At 45.9% G+C, this 26856-nt stretch overlaps 1 protein-coding gene across 4 annotated transcripts in view; it reads right to left on the reverse strand.

Moving 5' to 3' along the window:
• Positions 1-26856, reverse strand: part of EXOC6B (exocyst complex component 6B) — a 317684-nt gene that overhangs the window by 115658 nt on the left and 175170 nt on the right. For all 4 annotated transcript variants that reach the window (XM_072861634.1, XM_072861632.1, XM_072861635.1 and 1 more), the window contains 10 exons: positions 18324-18407; positions 18115-18161; positions 16747-16867; positions 14162-14233; positions 13612-13709; positions 12619-12724; positions 11340-11449; positions 5431-5542; positions 1834-1968; positions 494-673 (listed from right to left, as the gene is read on the reverse strand). In XM_072861634.1, the coding sequence (XP_072717735.1) occupies positions 494-673; positions 1834-1968; positions 5431-5542; positions 11340-11449; positions 12619-12724; positions 13612-13709; positions 14162-14233; positions 16747-16867; positions 18115-18161; positions 18324-18407 (1065 nt within the window). The remainder of the gene's footprint in view (positions 1-493; positions 674-1833; positions 1969-5430; positions 5543-11339; positions 11450-12618; positions 12725-13611; positions 13710-14161; positions 14234-16746; positions 16868-18114; positions 18162-18323; positions 18408-26856) is intronic.

Raw genomic sequence — 26856 nt, forward strand, 5'->3', positions numbered from 1 at the left:
TATTTTAGACAGAAGAGAAAAGAAAGAAACATATGCTGCCTTCCAACGCAGAGCAGCATTTTGATGTAAGGCATCCAGTGACTTGACAAACATTTGGAAATGTATCTGCAGTTCAAATAATAGACACTCTTATACTGGCATCTCTTGAAAAAAATCTTGAATGTCCATTAAGCTGAAAGTTAATATATCTAAAATATAGGTGGCTAGTGAATTATGATCCTACTTCTACATGGTGGACTGCAATATTTCTCTCGTTCATGTATAAGTAGACTTGCAAATACTTGGAGAGACTCTCACTGAAGCCCAACTTCTGGTAACACATGAAATAGCTTCCTTTAGACATAGATTTGTTCTATCGTAACACTTGACAGTACAAGGCCCCACTTGCATCACACTCCATAAAGCCTGAGCAACCATTAGTTTCAACAGCACCATCAGATGCCCGTGTGCTCCCCGGACAGAAAAAGAAAGCAAATCGGTGGAGATCGCTTACCGGGAGGTGGGTGAACACAGCGAACGTGCTGCGTAGAAAGCCAATGAGATCTACAAGGTAGTCGCTGGCCTTGCTGCCCGGCTCCATGGCCATCCAGTCGTAGTCCGCCAGCTGCAAGAACTGGTCTATCTTCTGGTTCAGGTTAGTGTAAATCTCCTCCTCAGCAGCATGGCGGGCGTCCTGGGAAACAAGACAATGTTACATGGGATGGAGTCTCCATACCACAAGTCTACACAAGTAACAGGACGTGAGATTGACCCAACCTTTAGCCCTAAAATTGGCACAAGACAAAGTGCCTGTAGGCAACTACATGGCTGCTACAGCCTCAGGTTAGCTCAGACTGGTGGGACATGTGCCACCAGGTCAGTGGTAGGTGAGATCGAGCTGGTGTCTGCTCCTGATGCAACCTGGGGACCAGGAGGACAAATCTAGTCCAGGATGGAAGAGAGAGAGATGGGAGAGGAACGTCCCGTATGGACAAAAGGTTGAGGCCCACCAAACTGTGTGCAGGTATGGGGCGCAGGAGGGCCACAGAGGAGCCTCCCTTCCAGAATAAGGGTAGGAAAACTCACCCTTAGGCCAAATAAGTTGACGATGCCAGAAGGGACAACAAATGGACTTCCCTGAGGACATGGGGCCTTACTCTCCTGCTGAGTTATCCCAAGGGCAAACCTCACCTAACCAATTCCCTACCATCGCTGGAGTCCTCAGCACTGTCCCCATCTCCTGCTCTCTAGCCACAGGACACAATTTGGACACCCCGCAGTTGACCAAATTATAGCCTTAAGACTTCATATAAAGTATCTGGGTGGACACTCCTGGGTTATGATTTAAAGACTGGGAAGTCTAGCAGTTTCTGCCAGCCCTGATTTTTAGGGGATAATGCTAAAAGGAGTGGAAAGATACAGAAACGTAAGTTCTGAAAATCTATTCTCCTCTTGGGTGAAAGAGGAGAGCTTGCGTTCATGGCCAGACGTGTGTAACACTGTATGGCGCTCCAACAGCAAACTGAAAATTCATTAAAAACAAAAAAAAAAAAACAAAAAAAAAAAAATCAGGCTTTTGTTTAAAAGCTGCTTAATCCTTTAGAAAATAAGTGCTGCAGTCACAGCCTGTAAATTAGGGCTACAAAGGCTCACGATTTCGACAGAAGTAATGCTCTGAAGGACAAACCCGAAAGCTAGTCTGATGGCGTAAGCTTCCCAGGATATGACAAAATTACCGTTCAGCTCAGCTTAGCTCCCTACATGCACACATTCACACACGCGCTTTGAAAGCAGATACTCTCCAACCAAACATCAACAGCAACTCTCTGGAGGTGGATCTACCAGCCTTCTCACCTTGAAGGTTGTGGTCCCGTAGAGTTTCGTAGTGTGGACAGTTTCTGGAAGTACATTAGTGATATTGGTTATGAATTCCTCTAGGAACTTGCAGGATTTCTCCAAATGGGTCGTATTTATAATAATCTGTACAAGCTGCAAAGGCAAAAAAGGTATTGAAAGATGGTGCTCCTGAAGCCAGGGACGTGCCAGGTTAATGGACGCCGATTTGTAAGAACTTCTGGTGTGAAAAGCTGACGCTGTACGAACACCCCAAGCTTTGCCACACGCTCAAAGGCTCTCCTCCTTAAACAACATCAGAAACTGAAATAAAAGATAATTTGGGGGGAAAAGCATTTCCCATGACAGCTACTAATACCACAAAAGATTATTTTTTTTAATGACTTTCCTACATTCAGCTGTCAGTCAGGGCTCGTTTCAGCGCAGTTCAAATACAACAGGCTTACAAAAAAATGCCATGTCAAATCACAAGTATTCTGCCTGCTAATGAACCCTAAATAACCTGTATCTTGAGTGACACCGAACATCATCATACTAAGGCATTTAACAAAGAAACTACAATCCTGAGGGTGGTGTGGGTGAAGAGCAGATCTCACCCTGGTATCTTCTCGGTTATCATACCCACCATTATCTGCCATTTTCGTAATGCTGTCTTCTCAGCTGCCTTCACATGGCACTATGTTGGGACGTTAAAGGCAACTACAGAGTAAAAGCCTCTGCTGAAGTCAACCAACACAAACATTTCCAATCCAGAGCAAACCAATCCGGGCTTTTACTTTAGGATCCCTGACTTGGAAACATCATTAATTCCTTAAGCAGATACCTTTTTTCCAAGCAGACTGCTGTGAATATTTTCAAGGTGCAACATAAGCTATAACAAAACCTTTCCAAATAACCTCTAGCTCAGATAGCATGCCAAAACAGTTCTCTTAGAGACACAGAAGGCATTATAATGCTCCGGACTGATATAATTTAATTGCTGGAGTATGGTGTGGCAGTCCGCAGTTATCTCCTCTAAAGAAATTATTTTGAAACACTCACAAATCTGCTGAATGAGACGGATTAATCACCGATTTGAGTGCTGCAGGCATGGAAATATTGAAGTAACGCTACAAAGATTATAGCACCCAACTCTTGTTAGTGCCAGATGACATGAAAAGAGGCAACAGTCACAGTTTGGGAGGTTCATCTTGGATATTAGGAAGGAAAAGAGTCATTAGGAAGGTAGTGCAGAACTGGAACAGAGTGCCCAGAGAAGCTGTGGGACCTATGTTTTGGAGAAATTAAAACTCAGGTAGAGAAAGCAATGGTTGATGTGATCTGGGCTAGATACCTCCAGAGGTCCCTTCCAGCCAACACTTCGGTGATTTCAGTCAGGTTTTTGTTTGTAAGAAATCAAATTACAATCTATTTGAACTCCTCTTGTTTTGTACTTGATCCCTGAAATGTATTACACAGGTAACTAGGAGGGCTTCTCATTTCTGAATTCCTTGGGTTAATTCTGTTCTTGATTTTTGCCTTCAAACCAGCAGGCATTTGTTTGTCTTTCTCTGTGTCAGACAGCCCTGACATCATGATTGTCATATATTTCCCTATAGTTTCAAGTTAATTAAATATTAGATATTTCCAACTGTGTGAAATTCCTCCTAAACCTCTTCTCTAGTCATCACAACTTACTGGTCCAGATCAGCTATCAAACTTGAAGGCCCTGATTGCTTTGATTCTCTTCCACCACTTGCTATGAGCTTTTCTGCTCCCTCTCTGGCTCCTTCAAGTTCTGATCTTCTCTTGAATGTGGAGGGGTAAGACCTTCTCGTTGGGGTAAGACCTTCTCGTTGGGGTATTCAAATGAAAAAAATAGTAGCATCTTCTCCCTCTCTTTTGTTGAGGGATGTCAGGATTATTCAAAACACCAGGATTATGTGGACCAGACTTGGTGGCAAACTTCAACATCCACTGCTCAGAGGTAGTCCCAAAAAAGAGCAATGAAAAAACAAATTAAAGAGGATAACAGACCGCGAAGGTTGGTACACAGCCTTGTATTACCTTGTCCACTGCTTGGAAAATGACATCAGAGAGCCCAGAAATGGATGGCGTTGCTTTGTGCAAAAAATTAAATCTGGGAAGTGATAGCTAGGCAACATACTTAAATATCTTCTGCAATCACTTTTGCCACCAGGACTATGCTTGTGTATGATCTGGGACTCTTCAACGTGCCCTTTAATTCCTGTGCTCCACATAGTCACATCAATGTCTTTTCTTAAGAGGGAAGGATTCGAGAAACTCAGAAAAAAAATGCCGCGTGCTTCCATTTGGACAAACAGGTCAATGGTTACACAAAGAAAAGAAGCAGGAGGGGACAAAGATGCTCAAAGTAGTTTTTCTTCGACTGAATTAGAAAAAAACTGATGGTAGAGATAACCCCAGGAGGGAGCTAGTTGTACTTTGCTAAGTGGTAAGGAATAAGAGGGCGAAAATATGAGAAGAGATTCAGAGATGAACACGTGTCTCTGGACATACTTTATTTTAAACTCAAGTTCTGCTACGTAGGCTTTCCTCGCAAAAATCCTCTTCAGCTCCAAAGCATGGGAAGAAGCCACTCTCAGCCCAAAGAAAGGCATCACCTTCACTCAACGTGGAAGATGACAAGGAACATCTACACCGTCTAAACTGGGCAAAAGCGGCTGAGGGGACTATCACACTCGGTTTGTCCTTCCAACACTCAATCACACTGTGGGAACGTTTGCAACAGCAGTGAAAAGATCATTTGGGGGATGGAAAGTGCAGGGGTAGTGTTGCATTCCTCTTTGTGGAGGGAGGCTTGGGAGGAGCAGGAGAGAAGAGGAATTTGCCCCCAGGGAGCAGAGAGATTCCAGACTTGGAGATAAAGGGCTGAGGAAGCATCATGTGTAAATACATACCGCTGTAAATGCACTGAACTCTCCAAAACTCACCTCCATAGGGTATTTACGGTGCCCAGAGAACACACGACACATTTCTATAGTGCAGGCAATTAAACAACTGCAACTGTATTAATACCTACTCATTTCATAGCAGCACACAGAGGTCCCACTAAGGTATCCAAACTGCCCTGGGTACCACACACGTTCCCAAACAGCCATGACTTACACGCATTAAACTTTTCAGAAACCTGACTTCGTGCACAAAAAATTATCAATCGCAAAAAGAAAATGCCAATATAGAGTTTATACTGTAGCGATGTGCTGAGACCGCCTCAAACATCACCTACAGAGGGGGACCACTCCCCCATCCCCTCCTAGCTCCCACTTGCCTCTTCTCTGGTGGTCCCTGAAGTCCTCATACCCGCCACTTTAATTCAGAGATATAATGCTCTGCAAATTCAAGAGAGGGGCAATTCTAACAGCAAAAGCAAAAAAGCTTCCTCTTTCCTGCAGTATTAAGTGTTTCTTTCTTTATACAGCTACGCTGTGTGGTTCCATTATTGTTTTCCAACCAAATATTTTATAATAATGCTCCAAACCAGCATCTCTAAAGGTGCTGTAAGGAGTTCCAAGGGACCAAACCCCCTTCTGTCGCCCTGCCTTGGAAATGGGTCTCCTCGAAGCCACGTCCTACCTCCGTCAGCCCGACGTTTTTCCTCTTGATGACATTCTGTAAACAGTTGCTCAGCGTTCGGGTCAGCAGCAGATTTGTAGATTTTCTAATCATATCATCAACTTCGGTGGAGCTGAAAAGTAGAATTTAAAGAGAGATTTGCAAAATGCTCTATTAAAAGAAAATCACCTGGAGTCCTCATCACCCAGGCTCCTTCCCAACCCTCTTCTGCCTTATGCATGATCATCTGCGCACTGCTTACAGGCGTTGACATACTAATATATACCAAAATACCAACAATTCAGGCCTTTTTGTGCACGTGTCAGTAAGGAAGGGGGCTAACACGTGCTAAACCTACATCCTTGAGCCTCTCCTCTTAGAGGAGCTGGTCAGGGGTGGGTAAGAGCTGCCGCAGCGTCAGCACCAACCCGTGCAGCCAAGCCACCACCCTGCACACAACGCTGGAGTTTTGCACGTTCAGAAAGGGAACAAAAACCTGCAATGGGGGGGAAAAACCAAATCAAACCCTCAAAACACCCCCCTAACCTTCTCACGGCTTTTTCTTTAACTAAATCAGACTGGGAAGCCCTTGCAACGTGCTCAGGCTCTTTGCCAGATGGTTGCAACTGCAGCATCGCTGAAGTTTGGGGGGTTGGCTTTCTGCTGAAGTGCTGCTGCCCCTCCAACGTGCATACCAGCAAGGTGCAACCTCTCCTTTCTGATGGAGGTTTTGGAAACCCACCCTGCCACAGACTCCTTTGATCTGTCGTTGGCCCTCCATTAGCCCTGACACCACGGGGCTTTATCTCTGGCAGCGCAGTGACAGGCAGCTGAGGGCAAAGAAAATTTTCAACTGGAAGGCTGAGAAGCATTAATAACTTTAAGGCTCCCGGTAAATCAAGCCCGTGACCTTTTGCTCCTTCTCCTGTTTTACCTGAAAAATGGGCCAGATTACAAAGCAGGATGGACACGAGAAGCAAAAGCAAACCTTGCAGTTACCCCACCGCCGGCATGCGAGGTGGGGGATCTCAGGGTGCTGCTATTGGGGTGCCTGCCGGTGCAGGGACGGGTGCTGCCAGCCCTTGTCCACCTCACACCTCCCAAATTTCTGTGTCTGTTTAATGTTAGAGCAGATGCAGAGCCAAGCCCTGGTCCATCAGCGCCATCAGCTTGGGAAAGCAAGACTGAGTCTTCTCCAACAGCAACCTGTGGTCACAGCAGCATCCCCTGGACCTGCCCATCCACCCCGAGCACCGCGCATCCTTCAGTCAACTAAATTTTCCAAGTGATTCAGGACCTTCCTTGTGCTGCTGCATGAGAATTACACTGAAATCCCCCAAATTCCCAGGAGAAGTGGCAAATATTGCTCCCTGCTCGCGTCTCTGAGCACAGTCACGCTTGTATTTCCGTGAGACCGAGAAAGCCGTGTCTTGCTGCCGCTTTCCCAAGGAAAAGCCCAGCTGCACAACTCCCCGCACGCCCAGCGGATGCTCACCACGCTGCGCTCCCCAACAGGTTTCTCTAATATTTCCCCTGATGTTTAGAAGTCTGCTTTTCTGAGCTACACGCCTGTCAAGGGTTGACCACTGTCTCCTTCCCAGTTGGACGCAAGCGGAGCAGGGCCAGAAGCTCAGCAGGACCCAGCTCCTGAGAATGTAAATTCAATGTCATCAGCCAAAGTCTTAGTGTGGGTCTCTTCTAGATCATCACCGCTGATCCCTGTGAGTTTATTTTCCTCCCGCTTAGGGGGGAAGCACATCCTGTGCCAGCGATGATCAGGGCTAGGCCACCCCACGTCCCAGATGGACCCCCTGGCTCCTTCTCGCAGGGTTTTGATGTGCAGTCCAAGGTGATGCATTAGGGTTTTTTAAAGTGTGGAACAGAAATCAAAATGTGGGGGGAGAAGAAACCAGCCAACGATTTTTCCTGGTCTTTATACTATGGGTAGGGCTCTCAAATAAGGTTTTACTTAAAGATAAACAAAAAAAAAAACCCCAAAACCCATCATGCATGCATGCACATACCCCCCAGGCCCTCCATCATCCCCCAGGAAGAACCAGATTGTCCCCAGTCCCCTCCACCAGACAATAGCATGGTTAAATATAGCAAGTACAATAAAATCTAACCCTGTGATGATCTACAGATGGTAAAAAGGAGATTTAAAGCGAAGGGGTGGTACAAAGGAACCCTGTGACACGGGGCGGCAGCTGCCAGAGCAGAGTGGGAACTGGGGAAGGGGGCTGGGGAGCAAAAAGGGCTGGACCCACGCTCAGAGGGGGTAAAGAAAAAATTGCGTAGGAAGCAAAGATACGCAAAGCTGTGCCTTTGTACAAGCAACTGTGGCCCTTTCGGGATTTTGCCTGAGAAATCCAAAAATGCCCATCCCTAAGGATGGTGGAGGTGCGGAACGGCCGAGGTTGGAAGAGGAGCTGGTGGCTGGAGCTTCCAGCATCTACTGGAACTGAGAAAGCGCAGATGAAAAACAAGGGCTTTTGGACATTATGTCAGCTTTCCTCACTAAACCAACACAGGAATCAAATAGGTTGTGCTGGAAAAGCTTGCTTTTTTTAATTCAAATGTCAACCTGTCATCAGAGCATCGAAATTAAACAAGCCAGTTACTGTCTGGCTGCGTGTACACCCCGAGACAGTCATGCTCTTGGCAGGAGCGGGATGCTGCTGGCCTCTGCCCGACACCACAGCCAGTGCTGACAGCACGAGGTTGCCATATCACCAAACGCTTTGCGAACTGAGGGTTTGCTTGAATCGCTCACTTCAGCTGCAGGAACATCTCAACCAGGATAGCCTCCAGGGCATAAACAAGTAGTGCTTAATAATACTGCTCAGCACTTCCATGCTGCTTTTACTTCTTCAAAGCATGTCTAACCGAGCTTTCTCTGCGTACAAGCACCATTTCCAAAGGTTTTCTATTCTCATTTTGTTTGCTGGCCGCATAAGCTACGAGATCAGGCTGTAACTTTAGTTACATGGTGGGTCAAGCAGCCTGGTAACCCCTGCGGTTGGGTTCCACCGGAGCAGAAGGATCTGCGACCTTTCCCATGAGGTCCACACACTAAGTGAGGAAAAAAAATGGAAGCATTCCTTGATAAAAAAAGAGCAGGATTTGACCAGGCACTGGATTGTGATCCCCCAAATCTTCCTTAGTTCAACAGAAGAGGTAAGGGAAGGTGACCACAGGAGCGATGGGTGTTAGCCGCTGCCTTGCCCAGGACTCTCCCAGCTGAAACGATGAACCAAGTAGTAGCTCACATCAACAGCCCAGGCCCAGTGCCCAGACCAGTGGGGCCAGTTAGCAAAGAGTAATGGTGCCAGCCAGTTGTATGATGCCAACTCTTGACTGTGAAGTAGAGGTTGGGTCTTGGTTCAACAGAAAGGTCAGATCTCCGCTCTCAATATGCAAGAAGAAAACAAAACCCCCAAATTAAGAGTATTTTTCGTGTGGTCTGCTCGCTACGTATGTCTGCTGTCAATTTGATCTCCCAACTTTGTTACCAGGCTTGGTCTACAACCACAGACCACCAGTAACACTGAAGCAATAACATCTCAAAGAAACTACATTTATCTCCTCTCTCCTAAAGCGGGCTTCCAAAGGTCCAACCTGATTTAGGTATTCAAGCCTCTGATTTTTTATTTTATTTTCTTTTCAATAACTTTATGTACTTGTATTATTTTCAGCGCTTTAAAAATTGTATTCCAAATGCTTTCAGGATTGGTGCTTTGTTTGAAAAAAACAACCCAAACCCAAACCCAAACAAAGTCCTGGTAGATTAGAGCTGACATCTCCTCTTTCCACCCACTGTTTTCCAAAGATATTCCCTATCTTTCAAATGGGAAATTCCACTGGAATCGGCGGAAGCCTTCCAACGAGCGGATACTTTTAAAGACATCTCCTCAATGAGCTCAAATAAACGCTTTTTAACAAAGGCAGAACTGCTGCAAATATAAAGCAGGTTTTCCTTCTCCTAATCATATTAATAGAGCCAAACCAAAAAAATTTGCAACCCCTATAAATGCACAGTAAGCTCCAAATTTTCTTCAAATACTTGAAAAGCAAAATAACTTTCACAAGCATATCAACATAAAGGAGAACGCTCCTGTCCAACAAATACAAGGAGCTAGTTTAAAAAAAAAAATATATATTAGAAAAAATACAAGCTACGTTTTCTGCCATAGGCTCTGTTCTTCAGGAAAAGACCGCAGAGTATTTAAACGAACTGTCTGGGCTAATGACAGCTGATGTCCCGTATCCCATAGCAGTAGTCATGACCTTCAGGCCTCCCGTGACTGACGGGCTGACCCCAATCACTCCAGGGTGCAAGGTAAATGACAACCAAAGAAGAAAAAGAAAGAGAAGAGAAAGAAAACTTGCTGCCGGCTTTGTAGCCAAGCTTCCTAATAAAACCTAATTCAAGCTGTCAGGGTGAAATGAAGAAAGTGTCAACAGGGGTTTTCAGAGAAATATTCCAAATGTTTGGCTAGAAAAGCCAAGAGCTCGGCTCCCTTCCCCCAGCCCAACACCGCAACTCAAAAAGGGCTGGAAAATCCAATGTCGAAAGGAATTTTAATAACGTGTCCAGGGGGACCCCTGAGGAGGGACCCAAGGGGACGCTTTTCTTCCCTTCCCTGACAAACCCAATCATCTCCGTAATGGTGAAGAGCACAAAACTCGCAAGGGAAGTGCCAACGGTGGGGTTCGGTGAAACCAGCATCCGTGTGAAATTGGACCATTCTGCCGGCTTTGGAAACTGAGATGTTTAATGGTGACCCACAGGTTAAGAGCCTTGGGAGCCACCAAAGAGAACAACCTGCCACCAGTGAAAGGTTGAGATTAAACGTGGGGCGAGAAACGTCCTGTGCTTCCAGATCAACCAATGAGCTACCACGTCCTCTAGCAGAAGATGGAGAGAAAGTGCCTCTCCAAATTACTATCCCTCACACAAAGGAAGAGAATTAAAACTCTGAAGAGCCTTGTGTAGGCACGGAAACATCTGGCGAGTCCCCAAAACACTGCCCTAGCTTCACATCACCACTGGGCAATGTCCAGTGTCAGGCCACGGCCAGGACATGACGCTGCCAAGGGAGGTGAAACCTCGCACACAGTCCAACCTCTTGCTAGTACGGTGCTGCAAACGGTCGGAGGGGAAGAAGGATCCCTCCTTCAAGCAAAAGTCTTGTTATTCAGTTATATACCTCTACCAAGTTGAAGACATCACTGGGTGCAAAAAGAAAGCACCAACTTGCAGTTTCTGGCTAATATAGTTGTTTTCCAATCTCACACACGTACACGTGGGAAAAACCAGCATCAAGGCACCTTGGGATGGAGAAGGGAGGGTAAACACATGGAATATTTTGGAGGCTTTAAAAAAAGATCAGATCATTTGTATATAAACTCCCATGGGAAACAAGAAAAATAAAAACCCTACACCAGCAGCCGAAACTCATTAACACACAGGGCAAATCGAAACCTCAAGAGTTTTCCTGCCAACACGCTTCTTAAGGGACAGCCCCGGGAGGCCGTGTGGAGGTTGTAGATGTTATACCAGGCAGTGACCCAATGACAAGTGGACATCACTGTCTTTCTCGAGATAATCGGATTCATCTGTTTAGTACGACTGACTCAGAAACATCTCTGAGGGAACAGCCCCCTCGGTTTGTTATACAACTAGCATGGTTCTGGGCTATCTTCCCCTACACAAGGCAGCTATTTTTGAAGACTTGGCCAGCCCTTTGTACAAGAAGGATGTTACCGCTCCAAGGAGACCACCAGCCACCTCCAGCCTAGACACGGTATATCCAAGCAGTTGAGTAGCATGAAGGGTCGGGGAAGAGAATTCATATTTTAATCCCGTTGAGATCTTTCAATGCAGTCAAAACCTCCATATTACAACTACTAGCACACTCATCCCCTACCTCAGATGAAGGTCTTCTGAAAACTTCAGACAGGCGTAGATGAATTCCTTAATCTGATTGTAAACTTTAGGCACAAACTCAGAAAAGGGGAACTTCTTTGGAAACGGCTGCTGTAAAATACAGGAGAAAATTCAAGTCGAAGAGCAGATATTTAACAGGAGTGACGACTGCTTTCCAGCAACATGTTCCAAGCAGTCAAATTAATTCGAGTATTTAGTTAAGTCCAGCAATGAAACAACAAGCCAGCATTTATTGTATATTATATAAACATTTCAGCCAAGTGAAAGACCAGATAATCACTTACAAATGGCACACGGGTGCATAAGGGATTTGGAGTCTGAAACGGGCTGGAAGGAAACTTGCAGCTAGGAGGGAGCAGGCAGCACAACAGGACCCTCATTCCCTCTCCCAACTCCCTCACTCATATGAAAAAACCCCATTGGAGAACTCCTGGGCTTTTCTCTCCCACCGTGCACAAGGTGTTTTGCGTGGTCACCTCCCACAGTTGCTGCCCAAGGTGAGCACTTGCTTACAACACCAAAAGCCAAGAGGAAACAGATGTCCTACACCGAATTTTTCCAACCAGCTTTTACCCATAGCACACACATGGCTGGGCGGTGCAGAGCGTAATTGTTAGAAGCTGGACCCCATGATATAGTTTTGGGGGAAGGACACAGACTTTCTGAAATCTAAACACTTGACTTGGATCAAAACCCCTCCCAGTCCTAATTAAGTTCACCAGGCCTGGAGCTCGCTGGCTGCCAGATGTGGAGCAGAAGGCCAAGCAGGCTTTTAAGGGACACCGGCTAGGTCAAATTTGGCTACACTTAGGTTTTGCAAGCACACACTTCTACAAAAGCCAGGATATACTACTTTGTTGGGCTTTTTTTCTTTTTAAATATGAGATTAAAACAAATAAAGGTCAATAACACAGTTCATAAAATGGGAATAAAATACCAACGGCAGCAGATATTTCCAGTCTCTTGCCTCCTGCAAGCACTGTTCAGCTGCGATAGTACACTGTGATCTGAAAACAAAATCGATGAGGTACTGCTATACGCACTTTCCTCATTCACGCCAGGAGAAATGTAATACATAGAAAGTATATTTGTTTTTTTCCCTTGTTTTGCTTTTTTTGTTGCTTATTTGTTTTGGGGGTTTATTTGGTGGTTGGTGGGGTTTTTTGGACCCTTTCATTTGCAGTTCTCATTGCCACAAGGGCGCGGGGTTTTCCCGCGCCAGCAGACACGCCGTGCCGCTTTCCCCATTTCAAGATTACCTTTTCAAGTTCTGCATCCTGGAATGGGAACTGTCCAACTATTTTCTTATAAACCTCTTCATTTGTCACTGGGATGGGACTGTAGTTATCTGAATCAAGTATATGTCTATGAAAAGAAAAGAAAAGTTAGAAAGACAGCTCTGTGATGACAGACCAACCACAACTTTGCAGATTCACTGCTCAGTTGGGAAGCTCTTAAGAAGTAGGTGCCAGTCAAAGATGTGATCCCATAAACTTCTTCCCGCGTTTGCGACTGTTGATATCATCTTTGCTGCAGCCGGACGCAAGATCTCTCACAGCTTCCAGCCTTCATTGTGCGTAAAGCCAGAGTTTAGCAGTGCTTTTAGTCCAGACCGGAGCTTCAGCAGCAGGCCTTGGTAAAGCCCAAGTGAGCTTCAGTCCTGCCTGACTCGAGGAAGATGGAGGATGAACTACCAGGGCATTGACAATCCTTCAGCACCTCTTCCCAATGCCCCGTACTCTGAGACACCTCAGTCCTCCTGGGATGTCCTGGAAGACCATCACAGGGTGAGCTGGTGGCTCCTGAGCGCAGCGTGGGACCCTGGATAATATAACGTGCCCTACCTGCAGGCAACTGCTCAGCTCACGGATGTGCCTACAGCAGCAGCACCGGGATATGCCACCGATGTCCTGAGACGCACGTGGCTCAGGGCTGGAGTGACGGCACAGATTTTTGCATCCTTCCACCTATCGACTGCCAAAGTGAGCTCCATAATGAAACCATAACCTTATCCCCCCTGGGATGTAAAACCTCTGGTCTACACCGATTTATTGCACAGATCTCACCACACCCAGGATCCTCACAACTGTATTTAAATTGGCTCTCCCTGGTCCAAGGAGAGCCCAGGCTGAAGCTTACTGTTGCCCAAAATTTAAACATGAGCTTGCTACTAATCTCACAAAAGATTTTATTTATGGGCCAAAACTACTCTGTAAGGTACATCTCATGAGCTTGCTTAAAGAGCTTCTTACCTGAAAACTCCCGACCATTTCTTCAGCAGGGTTTCACTATACTGGTCTTGGATCTCCAACAGCATGTCAAAGAGCTGGTTCACCGGGAAGCCATATCCCTGCAGTGGGGTGCGGGAAGAGAGCAATTTCAGATAAGAAAAAGTCATCAACAGGCAGCTGAAGAATATTTTCCCTGTTTAATAGGGAGCACGTGAACAAATTCTCCCCTACCACCACCACAGAGGTGAACGGTGCTGGTGGAGGGATTTAGGCAGTGATTTATCAAGGTGGTAGGACCAAGGGCTATTAAAGGTTGGGCTGGGTGCAGGCAGGAGGCACAAGGGCTTGGCAAGGTGGCCAAAGCTTGGTCCTTGCCCATGGGCTGGCCACCCCACGTGCAGAGCGAACCAGGCTGTCCATCAGGCACCACAATTCATGCACCGCAATGCCAAAAAAGAAGCCAGGCCACCACAGCAAGCCCACATCAGCCATTTAACCCTGCTGATGGACACCATCTGCGAGCAGCACAACTGTTGAGCGAGATAAAGAGCGGTCGCCAACAGCCCCATACCTGGAGTGTATCTGCAAAGAGGACGATGAGGTTCTTCAAGTCTAACACCAGGCTCGGGTCCGAGCAGTAGGACTGCAAAGAAGGGGAGAAATTAAAACATGGTTTTAACTGCAGCACGCGGGAAAAAGATTGCCCTCAGCCCTCCTGGGTTATCACTTGAGTGATAATAAATACATAGGCACGCCGTGCAGTCTTATGATCAGCAGCTTTTATCCTACAGCCCATGCCCTAATGTTGTACAGGGCAAGGGAAGGCACGCTGATAAGGGTATCTCTCCTCGTAACGCACTGCTCTTGAGGCTCTTCATGATGAATAAGGATTTCAGTTGCCCTAGAGATACCTGAAGTGTGTCTAAGATTACCCAGGAGCTGCTGGGGAAGCGAGAGGAGATGAAGCAAATCAGCGCACTGTCATACGAAGACGACAGCAGCGCCTCTCATTTAATATTTAGTGTGTTGTGTCTGATGGTAATGAAGCATCGCAGAGAGGCATCCCCAAGCCCCGTGCGAAGGCTGCATTGCTGAGTGGTTCAGGCTGAGAAAAAACACACTGCATGCCCATATTTCAGCAACATTAATGGTCGGAGCTACAATACAAGTACTTATCACGGGTCAGGACACCGCTCAAAACTCTAAAACCACAACTCGGCCCAGTGACAGCACTGATTGTCCCCCCAGAGCCACCCCGTGTTACCCACAGGCTTCGTGTGCTCTCTGGACACAGCAGACAACCTCCCTATGCTGAAATATGTAAAGTTTCAGACAGACTTTTACCAAATATAGAATCAGTGATCATAAGCTGGAAGGAGAAACAGATTTAAAGCTCACTGGAAACTCAAGGAGGAATGACTATTAATCAATGTGAAAGACTGGAAGAGATACATTTTCCATTTCCCTGTCCAAAAAAGAAAAGTCACAAAGAAAGAGAATGCCCTCAGCCTATCAGAAGTGATAAAAGACGTCCCCGTCTGCAGCAAGGAAGAAAATCCAGGCATAAGTTTGGCTGAACAGGAGGAACCAAAACAGCCGCACCGACGTGAGAGCCCTCCATCAAGTCTCAACGGCAATATGGGATGGACAGCACTGGTCTATATGGGAGCTGTAGGTTGAGCAGTGCTTGGAGATGGCAGTGACGACCACAGTAATAGAGTTGAGAAATCATGTAACATTTCATGATTACTGAAAAAAAAAGCTCGCCTGGCAGCTACTTCATGCATTAAGTTTGGCATCGCTTAAAACAACTTGTCATGGGAACAAAGCTGGTAAAATTGAAAAACATCGTGTTTGTACCTGGCTTACTCTCACGGCTTTCACCTAGCAGAAAACCCCACTTAAAAAGAAAATAAACACAGGTTTACAACCTAGCGGGGTGTACATCTCTGTGTTTACCTTCTTTTGTAACAGAGAAGCTTAAGTGGAAGGAGGCAGCTTTCCAGTCAACACCACTGCCGTGCCGGACGGAGCCAGCGCGCCCTGGGAAGCCTCTGTGGTCCCTCATCTCAACAAGCCCCAGGTCCATCACCTGGATTATCCCCACCCGCACAGGTAAAGCCAAGCAGGTCTTCAGCACCACTGCCCGTGGGCGACCACGCTAAGCTAAAGTCAGGGGCACGTAAACGCAGAACTCGGTGTGGTTTGGAGGAAGCAGCATATTGTGTCTCCACGCAGAAATTTTAGGGTTTTCTCAGCAAAGAGCAACGACACCTTTATCACTTGGGTACCACCACGTGCATGTGTCACGACGTTAGACGCAGGCCTGCACCGACATGATCCAGCAGCATCCTCATGCTCTCGGACGGCACTGCCGTCCCCGAGCAGCAGTGGGATTTCAGTGATTTAATACTTTGTTTTTCCTGGAGAAAACGGCCCAACAACTTGAAAATGGACTTGTGGAAAGTCAATAATGCTTTTTCTTTTATGGTCAAATGCAATTATATCATCCCGTTAACCAGGAGGGTTTTCAGAAAACTCCAGTGCTCCCAGCTGAACCAGTACAACATTGTATCAAGTCATGCAAAACTGGAAGAAAATTGGACTCTTTTTGCAATTGGCTTTGGTTTTTTTGCTCAAGCAAAGAAATACTGAAGCGACAAGCAATTTCCAAACTTCTTTCAGTATTAAGGAATAAGCAGTCTATTTAGCGCCTTTTTATGCACAAATGATTTGCAGTTTGATAGCAGCCCATTCACTGCCATGAACTTTAAGGGAGTATCAAACAGGGTCATACATACTTCAGCGTGCCAAATAGACACTTTTTTCCCCAGTTTTCCGGGACAAACCGACTCCCTCTGCTGGTGCTTTTCAAAAGTGATCAGCAAAGTAACGGGGGAAAAATATCAAACCACTGTTTTCTTCTTTCCAGCCCCCCAGAATATTGAGGGTTTGGTACAGGGAAATGCAGCGCATCAAGAGGCAAAAAAAGCTGCAGAAAACTTTTGGGGAAATAGCAGTGTATCTTCATGTTATGGTGTTAAACAGGCTCATTGGAAAAGGGGTAAAACAAAGAATACTACTGTAAAAGCCAATATTTCCAGCATGTCAAGTCATACTCAAGCAACAGTTGAGCGACCCGGGGCTTTTACTTACTGAATGTGTTCTTAGTGCTGCAATAGTTTTTGATAACGCCATCTCCCACAGCTCATCAATATAGGCTCTATTTACCAAGCCCTGCGTTGTATGCAAGATGTGATCTTCAACTACAAAAAACCTAATGGAGAGGAGAAAATGCCACTGTTATCAGAAGTCACAGGTTTGGAGACGTCACAAGAGATCTGCAAACGCCGCACGCGAGGGATACGCGGCATTTGCACATCCACGAATCTCCAGAGCAAGCGCAGATTTGCAGTAGTATCTCTATCCAATATAGCCAATGCTAAACACTTTATTCACCCATTTTTAACATCACAGTATTTTATATGAAGTTTCACTGTATTACAGAAGTGAGCTAAAACACAGTAGCTCCTAGTAATGCCACTCTGTGTATACACAAAGGCAGAATTTCCCCTCTCTAAGTTCTCCACCCCGTTATTTCAACATAACCACTGATTAAACTCTGCTCCAGCCAGCAGCAATTGTACTACAATTGGTTAACTGCAGGAAAAAATACTTAAACTGCAGGGAAAAATACTTAAACTGCAGGGAAAAATACTCTGTCACACCTGGATACACCACACGCTCACAACCATTTAAAGGCAATCAGTTCACTCCAATCTCCAGTTATCAAACACGCTGGCCAAAAAGAAACTGTATTTTTCAGGGAGCGAGCGTGGCATCGTACATTTTAAACAGCAACGCACAAAATCTCAGCTGTGTTTTGTCAGGGAAATTCAGCCCAGGAGCACGGAGCTGCGTGAGAAGGCGAGCAGCACACGTTGCATTTGCGATGGTCGCAATTAGATGTTGAACTTCTTATCGGTAGCTGAAGAAATTTCAACATCATATCCTGTCTTTGCTAGATTGGCAGTCTTAGGTTGCCTCCTCTTAGAGCTCGGCTGGGTTTGGAAGGCTCTTGTCAAATTTGAGTGCAATAATAAGAAGCTCATAGGAATAGAGGCTTGAGAATCACCTCCTTTATGAGGAAAATAATCAAAGAATAATTATCAAATATTAAAGAATAATTAAGGCAGAAGGGCCTATTCATCTCACTAGTGGGGCAAGTCGATGCACATAGTGCACAGAAATTATTTATCCTCAAATTCCCAGAAACACGCTTGCTGGTACAAGAGCTGGCAGGTTCCTCCATGCTCCCACTAGTGACACAGCAAAGTTCACGGGGGCTATAAAATACACACTAAAACACTTAAAAAGCCCAAACCACCTCTTTTTCCCCTGTTTTGGCTCCCTTTAAAGGACCCTCAAAAAGATCAACATTCCCTCCTCTCTCTTTCTTTTTGGGCTCCTCAACAACACGGCGCACACGTATTTAGCGAGGATGTACATAAAAAGAACACCTACCCTACAATTTGATTAAAATACTTCCTGTAGCCATCTAAAGTTTCATGCTGCAACAAAGAAAAAGTGAGCAAAGATTAAAACAAAGGCAACCAAGAGCAACTGGAAATGCATTAGAGACCACCCACCGGCAACAACGTGCCCAGATACAACCCTCCGCTCCTTTATTCGGCAGAGCAAGTTTGGGCACTGCAAGTAGGGGACCATCATACCATGTTTGAAGGTGGCTGCAGGACCAATCTGGCTTGTTTTCTTCTCTGCTTCCTGTAGTAGTTCTCAAAGGTTTCTCGGGCACCCTAGAAGAATGAAGAAATTAATTCAAGTAATTACAAGGGTTTGCATTAACCGTTAAGTTGCAATATGCTGCATTTACCGTCAACTTGTAATACACTGCATTTAAGATGCAAATCTCATATTCCTCCAGCATATCTGCACAACGCTTTCCTGCAAAATTCAATCCAAATATCAGATGACAAAGAGTTTTACTCTAAACACCAACTCAAAAAAATCAGCTGTTCAGGTATAAGAGTATCGGATGAACGCTTCTGTACCCATTTTCCAGTATGGCCGTGCAGATGTGGTATATGGAGGCGTGCAACCAGCTTCTTTACCAGATCATAACATGGAGAAATATCAGATTTGCTTAATCATAGGGACAGTGAAACAACCCATTTCTAGAGTTAGCAAAAAGAAAGAGGGGACAAACAATGCCAGAAATTCTTCCACTGATTCATGGGTGCAGAGTGATGCAAAGCCACAAACATCAGGGAATTGAAGAAAAAATGTGCTTGTGTGGGTTATAGCAATTTATGAGACCGGTTTATATAGTTGGGAAACATAAAATAGGGGTTTGAGCTCATTCTTTCCCAACTTTACTGTGGGTCTGAGCCTCCAGAGGAGAGCCAGTTAGCCCCGAAAGCCGAACACCCGAGTTCCCCTCCATGGGCATCTCCCACCCATGCTGGGAGCTGCGGCAGGGACCTGAACCGCTCCTCTGGGGGCTCCTTCTGTAGGTGGCTTGTTTTACCAAGCCAGCTACATCTGAGCATCCCCACCCAGGCAACAAACCCATGAGGATCCTCAAATGCCATCGACCTGCTGAAGCGTTCAGACGTCCGCCTACTGCCCCGGTCCCCTAGGCTATGTAAAACCTTGCCGTTTTATCCCTGCCTGTTCCTCCCTCCTCCACACCCGTGCTGTTTTATGTCTGAAATTGGATTATAAACACTTCAGAGAAGGGACAAGGTCTTGCTTTGAACTGTTCTGAGCCAAAAAAAAAAAAAATCTCATTTGGAATTCACAAAACAAACAATGCGCAACAACAAATCTCACCTGAGCGACGCACCAGCCCTCAACCTTCTCTACTACAAAAAAATTAATTAATTACAAGAAAAACCTGATGCTAATTTAATGATTCTCCAGCTGCTGTGGCATTATACAACCAGGCTGCCTTAGGATGCCCTCGACTAAAGGAGTCTTATGAAATGTCTGCGATGAACCCTTGAGGAGCTGTAGCCTGACTTGCTCCTTGTCTTCTACAAGCTGGAGCTCAAGGCTTAAGCAAAAATTCAGCCTTACTGACGTGCCCAGGAGCATTCCCACGCGGGACTGCCCTTCCCACCAGTGCTAAAATTCATCAAAAAAACCTTCTTGCGACCATGCACATGCATTGCAAAGATTATGCAGATTTATACTGTGGATTTTGTCTCTGAAATATACTTTTTATCCTAGCTGAATATCAGGGGTGCACAGGACGAGCAGCTCCTGACCCATGTCGGGTATGTCTACGCAACCATCAGTGGTGCCAATACCCCAGCAAGGGACAAACGGGGATCGGGTATAAATCTAAGTCTTTCTCCTGCAATCCTGCATCAGCTTGAACCTACAAGTAAGCTGACATTTTAAGAAAGCTTTTCAGAAACAGAAACTACCCGGGATCCAGGATTTCCATGTCATATGTCTTCTCAACGCTCTCAAAAGCTGTTTTCCCCTGGAAAGGGAAGGGTCATGAGCCCAAAATCAGTGATCTACAGGTTAGACCCAGAACAGAGAGGATTATGACAATTTTTATCAAGCTAAGTGCTAGCCCCCTTCAGAGGACCTACAAGCAGGAAGCTCTAACCTCCTTTCGAGCTCCTCTCCCAGGCCTGGGAGCCGGTGCTCCTCAAGATGCTGGTGGTACCCATCTCCTCTCAATTTTGGCAATGCCACAGGAGAATCAAGACATAACGGGCTGTTCCACTGCCACCCTGCCACTGATGGGACCGGACTTAAGTTATTTATTAAATCTTGCTGTGCCTCATCTCTCAAAACCTACACAAGTGGCACAAAAAAAACCCTGATCATCTCCGTCCTGACCATGAGAGCAACTCATCTCTGGAACTCATCTCTAGTAGCACCACTGAGATGTTTGAGTGAAGCTACTCACTAACTTAGCACAGCCTGCTGCTACCAATGAGTTTGTGGTGCAAATTCAAAACTGAAGGAGTTTTTTTCCCCCATTTTTTTAATAAATTAATGTATGGCACCATCAAAGGCAAGAGCACACAGAGGTTCAGCCACAAGCACCAGTGCAGCCGCCGCGGCGGACGGTCGCTCACGCCAGCCACCGCGTTTAGCTTTACGCAACATCATATGGAAGTCAGTGGGTAATTAATTCCCCATTAATGAAGACGCATAAGCTCCATCTCCCCAAGCTATGCAGGCAAGATTTTGTGGTGACCTCAAGGACCTACTGGAAACTTGGAAAGCAGTTCATCAGGAGCAGGAGGCCGATCTGAAACCAATCAGCCGGTCTGAAAGCAATATTAAAAACACCAGATTTTGAAGATTTCTGCTAAGACTATGCCACAGCAATTCAGTTCACCTGAAATCGCTTTCCCTCATCCCTCCAACTGAGCTCTGAGAAGAGATCCTTCCTGCTCACCCCACCCTCACCATGCATTTCTTCAGGAAAGAAAGGCCAAGAAGTCATCCCACATGTGGCTCCGCTTCCAGCACAGCTCTGCCCATCCTCCCATCGCCCTGCGACACCACAGGTCTTATCCTGTAGCTGTTCACCTCGTTAAAAAGTTTCTCCGTTTGATGTGACCACTTTCCCATCAGCTCCTCAGGAGCACCCAGAGGATGCTGGAGGTCACCAAGTGCTGGGAGAGGCAGAAGCCACCAGATCGTGGGGGACAAGGCAGCGGGAAGCACGCGTCCCCACGGCCGAGAGCTGAAACCCCCAACCCCATCACTCAGTTCCTTCGCCACTGGGGACAAACCACAAGCCAGGTTTCTATCCCTATTTTACTGATGGCTTTGAGGAGGATGAAGCATCTGGACCAACTTTATAACACTCTCTGAAAATTAAACTATTTTGGATTGCGCTTTCAGAGGAAAAAAGTGTTTTCCACAGACACAAGAAGCAAGAGTGATCTGAGCTGGGCTGGAGATATTGCACAAAGGATTCACTCAAAACCTGCCTCTCAACCTTGGAGGGAAGCCCCTTCAGCCTCACAGGGTGCTTAGAAGGTTTGGGATGCCAGGTCCTCCTTGTTCCAACCCAACAAATGGCTTTAACTGTAGTAGAAGAGAAGGAACAGCAAAGACCTTTGAAACCATTCCCCAAAAAATTGTAGACCATATTCACATGTTTCCCTAAAATTTATGGCCTAGAGACCTGCCAATTTGACCAAAAAGATCTCCCTCCTAATGCACTGTTCCCTGGATTTTCTTTCTTGAGCCTTTTTTGACTGCCCCAAGAATTAGGGACTCTCTCATGAGAGGCTACGCCAATGAAAATCTTCTCCTCCCAAAAAAATCTCTCTTGATATGATCCACATTTTTCTTGCGCATAATTTCACCCTTTTCTCTTAAGTGCATTCCTCCATTATCTCCCTAGATCTTTTCATTGCTCGCGTATTATATTCTCCTAAAACCAGGAAGTTTTTCTTCCCCTTGGTGGCAGTTTTAGCTTAGACCACCCAGTTTCCCACATTTGACCTATTTAAGACTATTCAACTTATCAGGTCTTCAGATAATACTACTCCTCTGTACTCTACTTTTTAATATTGTTTTCCTCTGGGTAAAAAAAAGGCAAAGCAAAAAACAAACAAACAGAAAGAAACCACACCAAAAAGGTATCCAGAACAGACTACGAGACCCTGTGTTTTACAGACTACTCATCTGAAACACCATGAAGTATTTGTACTTCGATCCCGTTCTCCTCTCCCAGCCCCATGCCTGGTGTTTTTTTCACATTTAACCAATCCCGTCATTACCTCCAGTTTTCAAAGACAGTATTTTGGGACCTACATGGTGTATGCAAGGAATCATGAGAAGTCACTTTGAGAGCATCACTCAGGCTGTGCAGGCTCAGCCTCTTGGTCCAGGGAGGTATGCCAGCGTCTGCTTGGAATACGTCTTGGGCTGAATAAAAGATTTGCTCCAAAATCTCCCGAGTGTTTCAGCGTGGCACAGTACCCACGCAGAACACCACCTTCATCAACCAATGCTTCGATAAAAATACCAGACCGGAGCTGACCTGCATGCGAGCACATAAGCTCGGAGCAGAGCCGTGCATGCGCGTGCCCTATTCCTGCTCTCCATGTCCCCTCGGTGGGAAATGGTCCAACTTTTTCCTTTCTTTTCCTTTCTCCTAAAAGCAGCTATTCTACTCTGTAAAGATGCATTGCACCTGCAAAGTTTTTCTTTTTCAGCAAAACCCATGGTGCACATGCAGATCTCAAGCGGCACATGGCAGGTCTGAGAACAAGGACCACTTAGGAAAGACTACTGAAGCCCAACCTCTCGTAGACTTCCAAATCCACCACCAACCTTCTGCAGAAGCAAGACGCTGCTAATACATATCATTACAGAGGCAGCAGCCTTGCTCCTTCTGGGTTTCTTGTGAGCTCAACCCATAACTTGGGGAAATCAGGTACTCATGGTGGGGAGAGGAGAAGGAGGTCCCTTTCCTATTCATCTCTTCTGTTTTAATGACAATAGGTTTCACCCAGTTCTCAATCTCTTTAAGTGAGCAGTGAGAATCCAAAGCTACGCTTCCAAACTACACATTTATTATAATCACTGGTCCAGGAAAAACCCTCAATAATACCTCATATTTTTAAAATTTCCTTCTCAAATTGGCTTCAGAGTTCACAGAGTTGGCAATGAGAGGCAGGTAATTAAGATCGCAGATGAACACCACATAAGGGAAAACAGAATGTAATCACAAGAATGCAAAAACAACAGCTGAAAAAAACCCAAAAAAGTTTCCTAATTCAGGAGCAGCAGAGAGCTGAAAGCAAATCTAGTTGTGAATTACACGGGGAAAAAGGCGCTGTAAGTTTTGTTCTGCTGTTGTCCTCAGCAAATAATTAAAACGCCCAGTAAAATGGGACTTTCTGGATCCAGAACATGTAGATGACAATATTTTGGATTACTAAATTTCTGCTTACCTGGAAGCAGAAATACACCCTATGTACTTCACGTAATGACAATTTACTTGCTGCATACAACTAGGTAACATCTACCATCGATAACCCATCACTCCCATGGTCCCATTATTGGCTGAGCTGTCTCAAACGCTTCGCACTTGCAACATCATTTAGTCCATTCCCTACAAACGAGTGGATCTTCTAAGCTCTTACATTAAAATGTCATTACAATGACAGTAAGCAAGGGGACGTGCTATGATAATATATGCTGAGTAGATTCCTCCCTTGATAATCCCAAATTGTGCTTAGTTCAGCGTATATATGTGGACAGCAGTTAATCACATATGCAGAACAAGCAGAACAAGATCCAAGTCACTTGTAACAGCCTAGTTTCCAATCCATTGGAGAACGCTTTTGTAGCACTCGATCCACAGACCACACCATTTGCATCGCTGCAGCTCTGGTTTAAGCAAACAGGATGAATTTGGCTTTCTTCCTTGTGAGCGAGAATCTTAAACCCACGGCCCATCTGGATTTACTAATGTCTCTGCACTAGCTACTGCACGACCTGAGCTTCTCTTAAATTTATCTCTGGCTTTCACTGGCTCTTCATCCTCCTTTGACTTTGGTCCACAAAAATTCTCAGGCACATGTTTCAGGAATTCTCCCGCCTTTAAAACAGTCTTACACAGCATCTCACAAAAGCACAGCTCCACTCCTATACAGCCCATCTCAAGGGCTTGCACAACTGTTTCCCAAGAAGCAGATCAGTATTCATCTACCTAGGAAAGTGTACCTTCAAACGGTTCCTTATTCACTTGGAGAATTTACTGTGGAGCTCCCAAAATCCAAAATATTCTACCTAAGTTAAGATGTCAGTGTGGATGACTGATCAGCTTGATGGGTACTTGGTTGGTACCCATCCATACCTGGCGGGATGGTTGTGTTCAGAGGGTTGTGGGTTAACAGGTCATGCTCTACATGGAGGCCTGGAACAAGTGGAGAATGGCAGCGGGGGTTTGGGACCTGCCTTGCTTAACATCTTCATCAGTGACCTGGAGGAGACAGTGGACGTGGCCTCATCCACTTTGCAGATGACCCCAAATTGGGGAAAAAGTCAATACATTCGAGGGCAGGGCCACCATCTGGAGGGGTCTTGGCGGGCTGGAGGAATGGGCCAACATGAACATGATGAAATTCAATAAGGACAAATGGCAAATCTCACATATGAAAAGGAAGAACCTCTGAACCCTTTGCAACAATACAGACTGAGAACCACGGCTTTGGGAGCACCTCTGTGGACAAGGACCATAAGTTTTGGTAGACAGCAAGCTGAACATGAACCTACAGTACATCCTCACAGCAAAAGCATCGGTTGGACTCGATGATCTTAAAGGTCTTTTCCAACCTATACGATTCTGTGATTCTGTGAAAAGCAGCCAAAAGCATCTGGGGATCTAACACTAATATTTATGAGGAGGTCATTCAGAAGATGAAGCCAGGCCAACTCTTCACAGTGGTGCACAGCAGGAGAGACAACGGGTACAAATGAAACAGAGACATTTTGACTGGTTGTAACAAAAAGGTTTTTCACAACAAGAACAGTCAGGCAGCAGAAAGAGTTCCCCAAAGGTGTTTTACAGTCTCCATCCTTGGAAGCTTTCAAGACCAGACTGGATAAAGCCCTGAGAAACCTGGTCTGATCTCACAGCTGACTTGCTCTGAGCAGGAGGTTGGACTAGAGACCTCCTGAGGTCCCTTCCCACCTGGATGACCCTATCCTGTGAGAAACACACTTTACGAACAGACTACGCAGAGATTTTGAAGCCTCCAGGTATTCTACACGTGGCTTATTTCCCAGCCTGGGCTCCAAATGTCCTGACCACCGGCCATTTCCCACGTGTCATGTTCTGTGAGGAGGAAGGGCCAGAACTGGGGCCAGAGGTCCCATTGCGGGGGGGTTACATTCACAGTTTAGCCAATCTCAGTCTCATTTCAACAAGTAACAGAATATTCCTTTTCCCCCACGTCACTGAGCAAGAGTGCTGCGATGTGTCACCCCTCACCTGGCTGAAACGGCCCCTGTAGATAGTGTTTCATTTTAATTTGCCTACAAGTGCCAAACAACACCTGGCATCGTATCAATGCCGAAGAGCTGCTCGGTCAAACCTGGATCCCACTTCTACTCCCCTCTTGTAACCCCAGAGTTTCACGGGCACACCCAAAACCAGACCCACATGTACAACCCCTGCCCCGATGGCTCAACAGCTCAGAGCAGCAGTGTGGATGGGACCTACCTTGTCAAAAGAAGGAGAGAAATTTTAAAATCCTGCAAATAATTACTTTTGACCCTAAAATTACCTAAAAGGGGCACTTTGTTTTAAGGAGACATCATCGTCGGGTGCTTAAAGAAACCAACAGGAGCTCGTACGCTTAGTTAGAAATAAGCTGCAAGAAAATGAGCTTGGAAAATAAGTTTAACATGCCCTGAAGATCTATCAAGACAAGAGAACAGCAGTAGCCACTAATGAAACAAAAAGAAGTCCAACTCTTAAGCAGATGCTTAACTTTAAAAACATAAATATTCCCGAATAATATCACGGAGGCACACGGGTACATGTGCAGGTGCTCAGCACTGAGTATGTAAGCGCTTTGCTGAATCGGGATCAAAAAGGAGGCTCTTGCTCAGCCCCGTGGAACCGCTTGTTGACTGTAAACACCACCTCGATACTGAAAACAAAAAGATAAAGCTAACCAGAAAATTGCGTGGGGGGAAGAGAGAGCAGCGGTACGGCAAGCGCCGCTTTTGAGGTGAGCCTCTCCCTCCGAGGGCTGCAGAGCTGTGCACGCTCACAAGCGGCCACGCTCAGCTCCACGTGTCCTGCGCGGCTGAATGAGCACACGCGAGCGGAGAACAGGCACGGCCCCACCTCATCCTGACCAGGGATGTCTCCTCCATCCTGGCTAGATGGATTTTCTGTGCTGCTCTGCTGGCCGGTATCCCACTACGCTGTGCATCTCTTCCTACAAATAAAAGGGCCACGGGCACACACGTGCCCTTCCTACCAGCTCAGACCAGCCCAGGCAGGATTTGATCTCTGCTTCACCTAACCCTGACTCCAACTGGTATCCCAGATGGAAGACCATCACCCATTTCTTTTTTAAATTGGTAAATCCCAAGTTTCAAAAAGTGAATTTCATGTTTGAGATGCTTCAGGGCTTACGTCCAACAATGGTGCACTGATAGGAACCGCCTGACTTAGTGGACTTGTACTCAAGCACTTAAAAATAACTGAGACCTAACAAAGTGGAAGAAGGCCAA

The sequence above is a fragment of the Ciconia boyciana genome, chromosome 5, assembly GCF_034638445.1.
Source record: "Ciconia boyciana chromosome 5, ASM3463844v1, whole genome shotgun sequence".
NCBI classification, from domain to species: Eukaryota; Metazoa; Chordata; class Aves; order Ciconiiformes; family Ciconiidae; genus Ciconia; species Ciconia boyciana.